Below are 17,251 nucleotides of genomic sequence, written 5' to 3' on the forward strand. Positions count from 1 at the left end.
AATATCAAAGTGAAAAAAAAAAAAAGAGTGAAAATTAGAATTAGAAAAATTAGGGGGAAAAAGATAAATCTGTGCAAGACATCATTGAAATCCCACTCAGTGAGTGATTCTAGCCTGTGAGATTTCTCTCCGGAAAGTCTATTCACACCAGAAAAGGATATGCTAAGGATATTTTTGCAGGGGTGCTACAGAAATACAGTTGTCCCAGACTCATATTATTTTTCCCCTGTAATGTGAAAAAGGTTTAAGACATGCTGTTAGTTTTGCTATTTCTGTAAATCAAAGCAATGAGTGGAAGAGGCATGGATTTTCAGGCTTCAGAAAAGTTACTACAAGCATTAGAGACATTGACAATGACAAAACAGGTAGGCAGCATCTTTGTAATGATTGATAATTCAATGTGAAACACTTAGGAAGCATTTGCAATAGACACAAGTGAGCTAAGGTTGTTTCTCACCTGGACATGCTCCGCAGTGAATGGTGATGACTGGTAGAGGGTTTCTCTGGCCTCATAAAGCTTTCTCCTCTTTGCAAGGTTGAAGGTCCCAGTGAGAAGATGGGGAGAGTAGAATATGGCTTCGATGGCAACCGCATCTGTTGAGAATAGCAGAAGGAACATGCAGTATCATTACAAAGATTACAGCTTTTTAGAAAGGATCTAACCATAAGTTTACTTACTTACTTTTTTGCAACACTGTGAGCATACAGGCCTGTGTAAGAAAGCAAAAGCATGAATCATTTCACTGGGAAATATTACATTTAAATCAAGAATAAGGGATAAGTGTTTTCAGGAGTTAGAATCCTCCCCCATCCTCCCCTTAAACAAACATTTTTACTTTTAAAGCTTCTTCAATGTAATAACTTTAATAACTTCAACCAGAACATGAAGCCAAAAGCAAGGAGAAATGCTAAATAACTACAGCTAAATTAAAAAATAGAAAAAAAAACCCACCCAAAACTGGTTTTCCTCTAAAGAAACCTCCTTTGGTAAGTGAGACAATAAGTCAGTGATTCCATAGCTCTTCAGAATTACTGTCTCACTGTTCAACTTAAAATTTTTCATTTTTCCTGCAAATGATTCCTTTTCCTTTTCCCTTCTTCCCCCACTAATACTCCAAAAATAATCTAAAAGGTAAATTGCCTTGAAATGTTTTTCCCAACAACAGAGATTATGGAACTGTTGATTGGGGAGTCTGAGTAAATTCCATCTCACTCTCCCATGAGCATAAAAGAGCAAATGAGTGTTTCTCTCGCTTTCAGCCAAGAGTTTCAGTCAAGGAAGCAATTCTGTCACTTAGGAAGGAACTGGTTTTGCATAAAGTTTTTTTAACATCGACTGTTACAGAAATAAAAAACCAGCAGTATGCAGCAGAAACATTTGAGGGTTTCTAATGTATAAATCAGCATTTTTCCCTCTGGAACGGTACTCATTTATTAACAGATATTAAATATTTACCTCTTACAGAACTGACAAGTGTAAGACCAGGTAAAGAAAGAAAACCTTCTTGTTCGACAGCAAAAGCAGAGCTAAAAGAAGAACAGAGGAGTCCACAACATTAGGCAAAGTCCTACACAGTAATGACTTAATCTATCAGTTGCTATCAGTGAGACCACAGTTACAGTACTACATCCAGTTCTGGGGTCCATACTTCCAAGATGATACTGAAAGGAATGGTCCAGAATTGTAACTTCGTATATTTAGAAATACTCCTTTAAGTTTTTACCTAAATTAAATACTTGCCAGTTATTAATTAACTTATTTTTACTTCTCCCTCGCTGATGTTTATATCATTACTACAAAAACAAGCACCAGGAAAGTAAGAGTAACAGCATTAAAGAAGGGCAGCTGTTACAGCCGAAGAACACAGGAACAAATGGGCATAAATTCAGCCGTGAATACATTTAGGCTGGAAATGGTTCCTAACCATCAGGGTCTGGTTCTGGGACACAAGGTTTTTGCCTGTGATAACATTTGATGATTTTCTTCCAAGCCTACATTCCTGAAAACTAGAGGAGGTGCAGGAAAGAGCTATTATAGCAATCTCACTTGAGGAAAACCTGCTTTATAGTGGGATAATAAATCCCAACTATTCAGTTTATTCAAAGGAGGTAGGGATCACAGCTTAAGAACATTTCTAGGAAGCAAAGGCATTGAACAGTGAAAGTTCTGCAGTCAAACAAAAGATGACATACTGAGATCCAGAGACTCAGGTGAGGCTAGATAAATTTGGCTAGAAATAAAAGTAAAGAGTTTTAATAGTGGGGTAAATTAATGAAAACATCAGATTACTTTGAGATTTGATAAAAGCTCATTACTAAGCTTTATATGTCATGACAACAGGCAACAGCTGAATCTAATGAATGACACTTTCAGATTCTCGTTCCTCCGCCTTAAATGTATTAAGTCTTTAAATTAAATCTGCATACTAGACACAGGTAGGCCTGTAGGTAAAATACACTGTGAAGTCAAAATGCACTTGCTGGAGGTGTTCAAGAAGCACAAGTCAGAAGTGAGAGAAAAGGACACTGCTTCTACTGGCAAATACCAATTCCCAATCTGCAGTTTTCAGAAAAAAAAATGCATTAGTTAATGGGTTCTCTACTATTAAAACTCCTTCTGGGGTCACATGTTGTCCTACTTCTCTGAAGGCTTTCATTCCCTCTTTGCTTGACAGTAAAGATTAATATGAAAAACTTCTTGTAGTTCCCTACTGTCATCTGTAATTCTGTTTTCTGGAATAGAAATGCTAAGCAATACTGCAGAAGGCACGGGGACAGAAATCTCTTCATTCAATGAAGTTTAAAACATACCCACGCAAATATGCTCTGGTAATTGCAAATGCTACTGCATTTTTATAGACAATCGAAACAAATACGGTATTTCCATGAAAAGTTTTGATGTTTCTGCCCATAATTCAAGGAAGCTGACCCATGTGTTATACATTTAGGGGAATGTTTGGTGGATATCTCTTCTTTCTCTCCAACACAGGGTAAGAAACAAATGTGTAACTTGGGAGGCCTGTGTGACCAGCCTCCCTCGATAAGCTTTGGAGCCTCCACAGACTCAGCCCTACCTTTCCTTTCTTGAGAGCAGTGTAGACATCTTTATATTGCTGGTACTTTTCCAGCTCCGCCTTCACCAGCACCTGACGGATGTGCATGACCTCCTCCACCGTCAGAGCCAGACATTCCACCGGGTAACAGAACTCCTCCTGGAAGCCAAAAAAACCTGTATTATTTCAAAGCCAAATGGCTTCTTCCAGACTTCAACCTAGACAACCAGCCACCTGGTTAGTCACTCCAGAAATAGAGGGTTTCTCCCTTCAAACTGGAATAGCACTGGCTCATTCATGGGCATCACATGAGTTCCAAACCGCCAGAGACTGCGTAAGTGTGATCTAAATGGTCTGGTGTTCAGCCTTCACAACAAGGAGAGTTTTCTTCATCTTTCCTCCTCAGACCACTTGACCCTTCTCTCCGTTTGTCTGTTATTAGGAAGATTTGTTACAAACCAGTCAATGTTCAGGTTTATAATTTGAAAGGGAAAAGGTAATTTGGCAGATGGCATTACTTTTAAGTATACGGTTTAAAGACACGCAATTTCTCTGAGACTTTGTGATGCCCAGAGTGGCCACGGAAAGTGGTTAGTAGCCCATTCTCGCAGAAATTCTTATTCAGTGGTACCACAGCTTGGTGCTCACGTGATCAGAATCCCACCAAGACTACAAAAAGTTACGTCAGTTTAGGCAGAAAAGTTCTCCTTTCTGCCCCAGGAAAGTAACAGCAGCAATTTAAGCTTTACAGAATATTCTTCAAATATAAAGCAGGAGAATTGGTTACCCGATGTTGAATTATTAATGGAAAAGACTCAAATAGAGACTAACACCACAACTTTCCACTTATGAAATTTTGCATCTGCTCTGTATTACAGCATTTAGGACAATATTGAGAACTCCTGAATTTGGTACCAGAGAATAAAAAGCACCAACCCAATTTGTAATCCAGCCCTGTAGTTGATTATACATTTCCAACAGAAAGACAGAAACCTCTGTGGGAACTCCCATCGCTTTATGCTTAGTGAACCTTTTCAGTCAGCCCAGAGGGGGCTACTGTGCGGCAATGACAATGACATGTAATGCTCTCTGAATAAATGAAGGAAATTTCTCCAGCAGATACAAAGACGTGGCTGACAGGTTGGAGATCTCGTTTACAAATTGAAGTGATGAATTGGATTAGCAGTGAAATGTTCCATTTCCATGTACTCAGAGGTCTGTTCTGTCTTTCCGTTAGATTAAAAAGAAAATCTTTCTATGTTGCAGACCTGGCAAACATTAGCATTTAGGAACCACCACATTTTTAAAAACTGTTGTCTTACCTATCTAGAAAGGGAACACAAAGAAACTTCACTCTGTTTAAGGTACCCCACAAAAGACTAGAATTGAGTTAACTTTGTTAGATGTACCGGCTAAACCTTTGGGGTATAGAATCACTAGTTTTCTGGAAAGAACAAACTACATCAAAAGCAACTGCAATTTGCTCTGAGGTGTAAAACTGCACAGCCCAAACAAAATAACTTCTGTTCCTTACGAGCAACTTTACAGCTAGCGGGCAGCTCTCAGCATTTCGTTCTGGGTTCTTCCCATAGCAACTGCCTCACTATGGAGAAGGCAACGGCTGAAGGCTGGGGCGAGACAGGAGAGGAAGTGCCTGGGAAAGCGTGATGCATACAATGCCAGCAAACCCCCTCGATTCTGCATCGTGGGAGACTGAGAGAAACTGTCCGAGGTGAACGAGGCTGACTGAATGCTTGTAATCAATCAGAGCTTTAAGTCCTTTAGAAATACATTTCTTACTCGAAGCTCTTCCTTCCCCCTCATGAACGCCCATTCCTTTAATTTACGGAACGATGACTTTGGGGAATATTGCTCCTTTGAAGAAAGGCTGCGGATCTGCTATAGGTATAGAGCAGGTACTAGGGGAATAGTGTGGGCCTGTTATTGTACCAATCAAAAATGATTATCACTAAAGCAAATAGGAATAGCTAGCAGGCAACAGGGGAAACATAGAAAATGTTCACATGTTTAAATGCTAATGTTTTAATTCCAGAGGTTACACAAGGACAACAAAATGTTAATGCAACATTAAATGAACGATAAATATTATGCTGATTTAAAAAAAAATGCTTGATTTTTTTTTTCCCCCTTTTCGGAATAGAAATAAGTACACAAGAATATCTTTTGTTTCTACACTACCTCTCAGGCATTGAAATTAATTAAAATTACACTAAGCACTGGCTAAACTTCATTAAACAATGATGCTTTGGAGTTATTGCTCAAACTTCCAACGATAATCTACACTCAAGTTAGGCAGCTCCAAGTGAGAGAACTTCAGCTCTTTGCAACACTTGCATACAACAGAACATGCTAAAGACAAAACGTGGTTTGAATGGTCTTGATTTTCTGGAATTGTACTCAATGCTCGTTTTAATATTAAACACAAGTCAGTATTCTTACTTTTAAAAGAAAAAAAGTCTTACTTAAAAATAGTATTTTGAACTTGAAGTTTCAAAGATCCTCATGAGAACTGGCTTAACACTTTGACTGTGTGGTCTTATTATATACACTGTAATAGCTTAAGGTGTATATGTGTAATTTTTTTTTTTTTTTTTTTACTCAGGAAAAGCAGGTAGTAAGAATTACATATCCATAATGTGAAATAAAGTCCTTTGTAGGTCATTCTCAGCATATGCACACCTAATAGCTCCTTATGACTAACACATTTTCACACTAATATATTCCTTGTTAAACTTCTCATTAAAGGATGTCACTAGGCACTCAAATGAGCTGCCCCAGTAAATTGCAATACAAACAAGTGCTGGATTGGCTTCTAAATTCTGCAATTCACAATTAGTCAAGCACTCTAAACTCTCATTACTTTTGGAGACTAGAAGTTTCTAAGAAGTCAGCTGGATATCTCAACTATAAACTCTCCTGCAACAGGTTTTGCACTTTCACTTACTGATTGAGACATGAAAAAAAAGGAAAACATTAAATTATTCATGTTTAGTTCTACATAGGGGTAAATGAATCAGTTTTTCTTTTTAGTTGATTTGCCTTCCCTGGTACATAGCTATTAGTTATTCTGCAAGTTCTGATACGTAAGTGTGCTGAGGAACAAAACCGTATGTAGGTTTTCAAGTAAAACAGATTGCAAATGCCCTTCCATTCTACATAGTGTATCTTGTTAGAAACATAAAACCTTATTCTTTTCAACATAGTCCAAGGGTTACAGTAGTTTTGCTGGATTTTTGCTGCAGGATCTTCATGTGTTGTAACATTTAAGGTCTGTCCCATTGATAATCTTGTGATGTTGCATTTTAGTTTGCTGTCCTTTCAGAACTGATTTCTTTTCCCCGTGAGGTGATTGAAGACACACAAATATCCTACACACATTGAAATCAATGTCAATCAGGTGCAATGTCCCAGCCTGAGCTTTAATTCTTGCCACAGCTTAGGAAGTGCTCCCCTAGGAGGGAACATGCTGGTGAAGGTGATTTCCAAAGCCAGCAAAAAGAGGCAAACCTTTGCGGGTTTCCACCTGCTGGCAAAAGCTCTCTCACAGAGATAGTACATAGCCCCTGCCACCCCACACATGGCCGCTTCAACGGGATGAGAGCTGAGCAGAGAAGCTGTTTGCACAGTTGAAAAAAGTGGTCTGAAAGTCATCCTTGGAAATAAACTGGTTATCCTAGGAACCTGAACAATAGATAGGAAGCAGAGAAGCGAATGCTGTGTATAAACGAAACCATTAGCTTTGGTCCTCTGGGTCATGAAAAATAATAATGATAGTAATAATAATAATACTAATTAAAAAAGCAAACAGACTACAAAGGCATTAATATGTACATCTCAGGACACTGGCTTCATCTCACTGATTAAGCAGCGAGTCAGCTCAGTACAGTGAGCACACCACCGGGCTGACCCCCCCAAAAATCACTGAGCTGCCTTGCCTTTCCACGTAGCGCTGGCAGGGTGACATATCAAAAGGACTACGTTTGGCATCTTTCCAAGTCTGTTTCCCCTCCCCACCTACTTAGGTCTAACTCCCTCTGTCTGATGAGATGCCAGTTCACAAAACCGTTGTTAGTATGCAAGACAGACCAGTTTCTTGCTAATCCTGCTAAGAGACTGTAGCAAACCCCTGCCTGTTTTCACTGGCATTGAGGGCTATTTATTGACGAGGCCTCTTTCACCTTGGAGGGAAACTGCAGTCACAGGAGCAGGTGATAAGAAATGAAACTCCATCAATCCTGGAGGAAGGGATGAAGAAGTATGAAGTCAAATAAAAAGTAAATAATATTCTGCACTTATTGAGAAGCGTTCACTCCAGGAATGGCAGTGTCACATATGCAGCATCTGGAGCAGCCACAGAAAGAAGCTGTCATCTTTCTGGGGAAGGAAAGACTTGCAATAAGCCAAAGTGTGGCACTGGGCCAGCGCCAGTGTATCAGAAACCATCTACCAAAACTAAAACCAAAAGTATTGTGGGAGTTGTCTGTCACACCCTAGAGGGCACTATTGCCAAGTTAAAGAATTAGCTCTCTAGGCATCAAATAAAATAGGTTCTTATCAACAGAACATCATTTCACTACTGATTTTCCTTCTTTCTCACTTCATAGCCAAAACCAAGCCAGGTGACAGTTCTCTAAAGATTAAAAAAAAAAAACAACAAAAACCCAAACAAACCAAAAAAGCCAAGTACAAAAGAAACGAGTAAAACCTTTCCCATGTGTTCCCATATTAGCTTAACTTATTGAATGTCTTTTTCTCCCTTCTCCTTTAGTATTTTTAAGGGCAAGTGGAATAACTGAATTCATTTTTCTGCAATGGTTTTATTTCTAGGCATTTGTCACTGAACAGACTGACAGAGGGAAAATACACATGTGGTCAAAAAGGCCCTGTTAAGAACTTGTTTGACCTATTTAAAACAATGGCCTCATATATAAGATTTTTAAGTTGCATGATTCCCTCAAATACGTATGAGATCAATATTATGATGTAACATATTTAGATACACTAAAAGTGTGATGGAGCAAATGCCTCAGTGTAACATATAATGCTTTCTCCCCTCCTCCCTTTAAACAATGTCTGTGAATGACTCTGGGCCTATCAGAAAATAAAGCTTGTGCTTCCCCACAGAGTAAGTGCAACAGGCGATGACAGGGCAATCCATTTTATATGGCAGTGTCTTCAAATGCATGCTGAAGGAACCCTCCAGCTTGGTTCCAGTGCAGTAAGTTCTGCTCCAAGCTCACTTTGGCAGAAGTCTGCTTGCGTTGTGCGTTTATCAACATGCTACCACCTGACCTTCACCTGGAATGAGGAACTACATTCCAGTTCAAAGATATAATAAACAAAATCCAGCAGACCATCTGAAAATAAGAGGAGGAAGCATGTTGTGGGAATATTTGGAGATTATTTTCTTGTTACTGTTCCACTTCATCCTCTACTAAGTTCGAATCCCGGCCACCATCTCTTGGACCAACAAGAACGGTCTTCAAAGCCAATTAATACCAGTGCACTAAAAGACAGGGCGAGTGAATATTCCCTTCATTTCAAAACTAGGATGTGTTTATAGATTTCTCTATTCACCAGCACCTCATGGGGCATACTTCGAAACCCTGCTGGTAGGAAAAGAGATGAGAAGCATATCCTGCATGAAATTACAAAGCACTAATCAGTATGTCAGCACAAACGAACCAGGACTTCATACCCTTTGCTGTTTACACTGTTGGAAAACAGCGCTCAATTAAAGCTAATTGATCAAATGTACTGTACTTTCTTTTCCAGCAATAATACAGGTTTTTGCCTCAGTAACTTCAACAAAGCAACACAGACAAACCTTGATTTGAATTACTGAAAGAGCTTTCATATGTATAAACATTACTACACAAGTTCTTACGTGGGAAGAAAAGAAACCATTCCATTCATTCAGCCATTAACTAAACTACTTCCAACAACTAAAAATTCCCCCAAATCCCAAAATAGATCCACTGCTTTGGAATTGTCTCTATTCAAATGGAAAATCAGTAAGGTGAAGTTCATCTGGTTTGGTAACATTCTGAAATAAAATCAAGACACGTGGCTTTACCCAGAGTCCTAATCAAAGTGCAAATGTTTTCTGAGGCACCTGTACCTGGGATTTCGGATAAATATGCTAGAGAGACAAAGTTCAAATCTTGATTTCAAAACGTCTTTAGTAGCCAAGGCATGTTTCTGAATTGAGGAGTTTTCTTTGAGTCAAGTTCTAATCACACTGAAGCCAAGTTTTAATTTTCATTATACTCTTAGCTTGCCTCTTTTTCTCTCTCCTACCACCCACTCCACTTACAAGTGATCTGGAGCTCTGTTTTGAAGGTGGTAGGAACTGTCTCACATTGGTTGGCGTCTCTTTTTCAATGGAGTGTCGTCTCTGAGGTGGCTGCCGTCTCTCAGGCTGTGGTGTAGATGATATGGGCAAGAACTTTGGAGGCACTAAAGATTCAACCAGTATAAATAAATTAGTTCTTGTAAGACAGACTGTTGGATAACATTGCTCAGTACTTAAACCAGCTACTGATTTGCTAGAATTCCCACTATTGGTGGCTGAAGTTACACATCCATACTCAGAGCATCTTCAAGACAGGTATCACATTCATCACATTTTCCAGACTGAGAGAATAGGAATACACATAAAACTAGCAAATATAGGCATGCTACTGTCCAGTTACCATTGTATATAAATTCAGTGTTTCAGGGTATTGGCTTATTCTACTTATTTCACCGTTGTGCACAGAAAATACACGCACAGATTACATGTTTCATTACAAAACCTTTCCAGTTAAACTGAAAAATTTTGAAACAAATTAAAAATATTTTTACACATTAAAGCCTACAATAACTGTGCCTGAAAAAACCAGAACAGATCCTCCCCTCTTTCCAGTAAGTACTTATGAGAAATACTGGTGATTGCTATGTGTCTTTCAAACAAGTACATCCACTGCCATGGTGACAGAGATGCAGGAAATGTTTAAACTGGTCTTAGGTTAGAATGTGCTTCTGGAGCAACAAATTCTTTTATGAGATGAGCATAGTAAACTACCCCCCATTCACTTGTGGCCTCCTCTACAGTTCCACATCAACGTCAAGTATAGGACAAGGGGTAACAGCTTTAAAGTGAAACAGGGTAGATTTTGATTAGGTGAAAGGAAGTTCTTCACTGTGAGGGTGGTGAGGCGCTGGGACAGGTTGCCCAGAGAGGCTGTGGATGCCCCATCCCTGGAAGTGTTCAAGGGCAGGTTGAATGGGGCTTGGAGCAACCTGGTCTAGTGGAAGGTGTCCCTGCCCATGGCAGGGGGTTGGAACTAGGTGATCTTGAAGGTACCTTCCAACCCAAGCCATTCTATGATTCTATTCTATGATTCTATCAAGTATGAAACCTTCTGTTTCACAAAGATACCCAAATATAGTGGGGGCTAATGCCTTCCAATCGTTAATCACATTTGACCTATTCAGCAGGTTCTAGGGTTCAGCTTTGGATATTTATTCTGTTAACAACACTCAGCTTCACCTTTCTATAAACATTTCAGACAAAGTTCATAGAACAGAAGACAACACAAGTGTGCAAAAGCAGCCACTGGGCTCTCTCGTCAAGACTCACTCTTTCTGCTGCTGGTGCCTTCTTGAGAGGGGTCTTCCACTTGTGAGGGGGAGATGCTGCTGCTACTTGCTGATTTGTGCACTGATTCCTCCTGTGTGGGAAGAAGAAAAGAAGCAGAATTCCTCAGGGATTGTTTTTTCTTCTCTTACTGCTTCTTAGCACACAGAAATTGCAAACTATCAAAGGTGTTTTGTACCATGCAATCACTCAAAGCCCTAGAAGAAGTCCTGAGAAAAACACTGACTCTACACTGCACTGAGTAAATGGAATTTTCAATACTCAATTATTTTTTTTAAACTGGAATATATGGTACATGGTTGGAATTCAGTGTATTTAACTATTGCATGAAAGAATGAGATCAGAAGAGAGGTGCACGAATCCATTGTAGCCTGTTAATTTTCCTTATTGTATTCAAGGATTTCTAAGGATTTGCAGCTACAGCAGATAGGTTAACTCAACTTTATATCTCACACTAGCAAGGAATCAGCACTTGGATTTCTCTGGTCTCCAGAGGAACAAGAGCCACACATACAAGTGATTCAGGTAAGGAGAAATTAATCTGATCTCCACTGCACTGTTCTCTAATCCCTAATCCGGGTGCATTTCTCCTTTCTTCTGTATTTAAAAGAAATCTCATTCATTGTATAAGCATGTTTCATCACAACAGCCAAGAGCAATTCCTGCAAGATGAATGAAAGTGAAATGGGCTTTGACGAACACCTTTCAGCTGTCTAAAGCATTATGCCACCCAAATTACTAAGTCCTTTGCTTTAACCTAAAACCTCTGTCTTCTGCCACCAGGTACCAGCAAGATATAGATCATCACAGAGCCTCCCAAAGGAACAGAGCTGAAGGACTGAGTGTGAATACTTTTAACCGAGGAGACTTGCATCATTTAAGTTGTCAAGATTTACAGATCAAACAAGTGACCAGCTCTTAAACCCAGCAAGTGGCTGAGCTTCTCTCTCACAGATTTCCTTAGTTACAGGAATCACAAGTGGAAAAAACCTCCACTGGCTCCACTTACTTTCTTTGGTAACAGCAAGTCAGAAAAGAAAAGCTGGCAGGATCAGCTCAATGAGCACCATGCATCACAGGAGAAAGGCCTCCACAAATTCCCATCAGGTGATCTGTACTTTATGCTCAGCCCAAGGGTACACGTTGTATGTGATGACACTGTGATGTATACTGTTCCCATGTATACGCCACAACACACTATTCTGCAAGGGGACTCAAACCAGCTCAGATCCCAAAACAATATATTCACTTTAACTTTATCAAGTGTGACCCCACAAAACCATTGTGATGGAAAGCTTGTAGGGAAGTTTGAGTGGCACATTTAGCTACATCAGCTGTTTTACTTCCAGAAACCAGTACAGTTTAGCTACAGAGCTAGCTCAGATAACCTTTGCATATCACTGCTTCATGCCACATGGTTGCCTTAAAACACCACTGGAGAACTTGAAAGACAATCGGATGCACTATTCTTTAGAAGGAGTGCAACAGTGTTCACAAGTCTAGAGTTAAACATTTAAATTTTCTGAAGGAGAACATCCCCCGTACAAAGGGAACTACTAAAATTTTCACTTTGTAGAAGTCAAATTCTTCTGAGTGGAAGATTATTTTTGCATTGCCAGAAAAGCTAATGAGCTAAGGTAAAGAACTAAGTAAGCCGTCAATTAAAAAAAACATAACCGTGGTGCTGTGCTGCTCGTTTTTATGAATGAAGAGCAGTCAGGGCTTCAGAGAGGGCTTTTTAAGGAGCCGACGGGGGAACAGCTGTTTCTGGAGCACAATCCCAGCCACCCTTGCTCTAGAGAAGCCTCTTGTTCTGTGGGACCCTACCAAGTCCTGACCAAAAATTGTAAGTGCTACAGTTGTCGGCATCTTATGCTGTAAGGTTTTACAAAAGACTGAATCACGATTCAAGCAACAGTCTATGTGTTGAGTTTATTTAAATGACTTTCTGTGGGTTTTTTGGTTCTCGTTTTTCTTCCATTTTTCCTGTGTCTGAAACACTGACACAGAGAGAAGAGACAAAACAAGGTGCACAACTGAAAATACCAAAAGCATATATATATTTTAATATAAAACTGTAAATTAGGGATTATAGAAATGTTTCACATGTCCATCTAATTTTGCTAATTGCAAATAGCTATTGACCATTCTTCATGCCACTTATGAACTTGAGATGGACATGATGTCTCGGTCACTTGTTGCAAAACTAGGTAGCACACAGATATCTCCACCTTGCTCCCATTTTTGTGAAAGATTTCTAGTTACTTCATCAATAATGGATGAACACTGGCTATGCCAGTGGCCTAGGAGTCTCAAAAAAAACAAGAGTGAAAGACATGGACCAAAATAGAGAGTAAGGGACTTCTCTATGGTAAAGACCTACAAGAAAGATTCCAGGAGCCACACTTCTTATTCTAAAGAATGAGAGGGAATGAAGTGTCAGAGCCAATGGCTAAGTATAAAAAACAGTAAGTATAAACAACCAACCCAGCGAGAATGGAAGCCGAAAGCATGTTAAATTTGACATATCACCCTACTTAGACAACAGGTATTCCTGGTTTGTCATTTCAAATTACTTTTTTCTGTGCACAAACACACACACTGAAAATGCTATTACTGCCCTATGATTTCTCAAACATGGAAAGATTTTCCGAGAATGAAATCTTGTGTAGCAAGTACTGTTAAACCATTGTATAAATTTCTTCATATCAATACAATAACTGTTGGCTATTATGGTAGACTATCTGACATTTTACATCTGAGGTTGGATCAATCCAACATCCGGGACTGCGCACTTCTCCACAGAGCGCTAAACAATTAGAATTTTACATGTATGGAGAAAGCTGCAGCTTTAAAGGCATCACCTTAAAACATTTGAGTATGTTACTGACATGATTTTTGTCCGAATAGCTGTAGCTTCAATTAGGAAGATACCATTTTAATCTCTGTATCAAAAATCACTATTAGATTGCTACTTCTCTTTGCCACACAAAGCAAAATGGCACTTCCTGCTCCCCCCCTGAAACTGTGATTCTAGTGGTGATGCAGAAAAAAGCAAGGACAGAAAGCAGGAATGGTTTGTACAATATTCATCCTTGCCAGCGGCATAGGGCTGTACTAGTGGCTGGCAACACTGAGTGTTGGGGCGTAGTCTGCATCACAACACAGCTGAGAGAAGAACAAAGGGGATGCAGGGGGAAGAAAATGTGTCTGCATCATAGCCCATTTGGAGGTCCACAGCTCAGCAGTGCAGATATTTGCAGCCTGTAATTTAGGGCATAACATAGTCATAATTTAACTCCCAGTAACCCTAAATAGGTTAAGCCCAATTCAAATTGCAGGCAAAGAGTTGGCCGAGTCATTTATAGGCAATCAGGACAACACATATGCTCTTCTGTGTGTTATATACAAGGTAAAAGTCATTTTGACAGAACGATCTTGACTTTCTTCAAATGTTCTGTGTCCTACCCTCTTCGTCAGCTTGGAAAATTTTACCCAAACTCCCTTCAGTTTGTTTATTTACACTACTTTAGCACCGTTTCTGAGCCCCAACCAGTATTCTGCTGAGCATCTTAATCGTTTTAATTGCTTCACCAGCATCTGTTCTCTGTGACAGCTCGATGTGGCTTATTTTCAATTTATCTTTTGCTGTATGTTCCAGAGGTTATTCTATATGACTTTGCTTGCCTACACAGTATTCCCGAATCAATAGTCAGACATCTTATTTTTCCCTCCTACAAGGATCACTTCACGTTTGCCTTTACAGAATTTTCTTTTACTGACTTCTGCTCATTTTTCCGTGTGAAATATCATGCTGCATTAGCTTCAGGATGCACAGAGCTACAAGCTGGGAAGCTGTAAGTTCAAGATCCAACTCTTATTGACAGGTCTTAATATTCCTGCATCCTGCCCAGCTTCATTCATATTAACAAAACCTCATATAGCCTCTATTGTAATTTAAAGACTGCTGAGAGGTTTCAGAATGCAAATCTCTTCTGCTTTCAGAATAGATGCACCAAATTATGCACCCACACAAGTCACCCATAGGATAGGCCCTAATAACAAAGAGGGCCAACCTTTCACAGATCAAGAAAGTATGCAAAGAGATAAATTTCTCCCCACATGTATTTCTCCCCAGCCTCCTATCGTTCAGCTTAGATGCCTTTGTAAGCACCCTGTCAGGAAACCCCTCCTTGCCCATTTACTAGAGAGAAAGAGAGTCAGGGAAGACTGCCTTCCCCAGGCTAAAATTAGCCTCTGTGAATAAACCCTGCCTGCATGTGCTTTCCAGAGAGCTTAACTTTCAGAAAGGTTCAAACTCAATTAATAATACTACTGGTCCAGAAGACAAAGCTCATTCTTGAGGATGTAATGTCGGTACTTCTTGAGGGTCATATATAATGCAGCTTTTAAGCTAGAGAACTTTTTAAAGCTTTTGCCTTTTCTATGCTTTTTTAAATCTTTAACTCTCCATTTGAGAGAGGATGGATTCAAAGTTGTTTCTCCATCTAAGTGGTATTTGCTTGTCCCTATCTGTGAAACATTTGTTGGGTGTTACTTCCCAAGCCTATATAGCAAACTAATGCACTGACATTTGCACCAAACTGCAAGCCCTCTGTCACAGCTGATGCTCTTTATTTAACAGCTGGTACAGTAAGGCTGGCCTCACATCTGAGTCCTTTATTGACAGTTCCTGCATGGGTGCCAGAAGGGTGCAACACATTCGCCTGCATTCCCAAAAGCATAATTGCTACATATACACTGTGGACAGATACTGGGAATTTAGAAAAATAAGTAAATACTGGGTTTAAGGCCAAAATTAGCATTTAACCTTTTAAAAGAATCTTCTCATTTTTGAGGTCTGATCTAATATTTTTGAAGTTCTGTGGGCTGACAAAGCAGTCATGGAAAATTCAGATGATAATCTGCAAAGTCACTTCTCAGTTGATCAGCTCAGCAAATTAAGGAGCAAGACTCAATTCTGACAAATCGAGAAGAAAGTTGTGACTTAATTTTTTACCTCTGAATCTGAGCTGTCAAGTTCAGCCAACGTGGGAGCCTTAAGGAGTCTCTTGCGTTGTACTGTCACTTGTGTGGCCCCATTCTGCTTTCCTTGTGGTGCCAGGCCACCATTCACTACAGAGGCATCCACTAATTTTCTTCCAGCTTCTGGCGTAGATACATCTAGCAAAAGAAACAGAACAATTGGTATTCGAACCTACTTTGTATTTTGCCTTCTCAAATCTTACTGTCAAGGCAACATACACAAAAAGAAGAAAGTCATTTTGATAGTAATATGTGTGCAATTATTTTACTTCAGCAATACATTGCTCAGAGAACTACAGGCAATGGCTTGTGGTGTAGAAGCAATATGAAAGAATGAAAGCAGTGGAAAAAGCAGCAGTGCACAATACTGAAAAACCAACCTCAGACCAACACCAATCAACTTAAAAAAAAAATATAAATCCTGTGTTAAACCCAAAAATATTCTTCCTTCAACTTATAGTCTGTCATTAACTATATAACAAGTATCAGAAGAATGCACAACCATATCTGGACAAGTGAGTTTCCAGTGAATCTGAAGGCAACGCCACACAGAAATTAGGAGGTTTAGCATGGAGTAAACCTGATTTTTCCTGTGAGGACAGAATTATGTTTAATTCTGCAGTATACACAAAAGGAATGAAAATGAGCTAAGTAACTAGCATTCATCAAAAATATGCACAATTCTTAGGCTTGCATGGTGATTTGTATTAAAAATATGTCTGTGATGTCAAATCTTCATGTAACAGCAGAAACATGAGGCTCCAGCTCTATTTTCATCTACATGAGTTTTACAAGGATGTAACTCCACTGAGTAAATTACTCGGGATTTCTGCCAGTGTGCAATGAAGATGCATCTCGGATAACGTTAGGCATTGGGTCTGCTATGCTTAGCCTAGCTTAGCTTAGACATTAAGATAATGACCTAGGCTTTGATATTTTAAGGGAGCTTAGAGTTTGGTCTAATAAATCAGTTTTATCCCTGTAAAAGTACAAAGTGCAGTATTCCAATCTGAAGAAAATTATGTCGGAGGGAGAAGGAAGAGAAGCTTTTAATCTCCCATTTGCATGTATGCCTAAGCATCTGGTCTTTCTACAAATGTGTTTTTCTACCCATATAATTACAGGACTCCTTCCCCAGTCTTGTAATAACAAGGTACCTCCAGGTATTTTAAGGCTAGGGTAATGACAAGTTATTACTCCCGTTTTTACATATGGTGAAAAGAGGCACAGAAGGTCAAATGACTTGTACCTTAGGTTACTGGGAGGACTATGACAGAGAAATGATATCACCCAAATATTCCCAGTGCCAGCAATCCAAGCACTCACACATCGTTCAGAGTTACTTACATAGTTGCCCTGGTATAAACAGACACAGTCACTGCTGCTACAACATGGTTTGCATTGATAAAGGCTGTTCTTGCACTAGGTAAATTAAAACTACACAGTCTAGATAAAGCCTCAGTTGCAGTAGTAGTTCTGTTTTACAACA

At 39.4% G+C, this 17,251-nt stretch overlaps 1 protein-coding gene across 4 annotated transcripts in view; it reads right to left on the minus strand.

The window, feature by feature from the left end:
* The window catches only part of SPIRE1 (spire type actin nucleation factor 1), a 133,628-nt gene that overhangs the window by 5,709 nt on the left and 110,668 nt on the right, over nt 1–17,251 (minus strand). For 2 of the 4 annotated variants that reach the window (XM_049830324.1, XM_049830323.1), the window contains 8 exons: nt 15,737–15,900; nt 10,699–10,789; nt 9,391–9,533; nt 6,582–6,755; nt 3,075–3,212; nt 1,457–1,527; nt 683–710; nt 458–594 (listed from right to left, as the gene is read on the minus strand). In XM_049830324.1, coding sequence (XP_049686281.1) covers nt 458–594; nt 683–710; nt 1,457–1,527; nt 3,075–3,212; nt 6,582–6,755; nt 9,391–9,533; nt 10,699–10,789; nt 15,737–15,900 — 946 coding nt within the window. The remainder of the gene's footprint in view (nt 1–457; nt 595–682; nt 711–1,456; nt 1,528–3,074; nt 3,213–6,581; nt 6,756–9,390; nt 9,534–10,698; nt 10,790–15,736; nt 15,901–17,251) is intronic. The other 2 variants (XM_049830326.1, XM_049830325.1) reach the window with 1 other exon arrangement.

This window comes from Accipiter gentilis, chromosome 27 (genome assembly GCF_929443795.1).
Source record: "Accipiter gentilis chromosome 27, bAccGen1.1, whole genome shotgun sequence".
Classification (NCBI taxonomy): Eukaryota; Metazoa; Chordata; class Aves; order Accipitriformes; family Accipitridae; genus Astur; species Astur gentilis.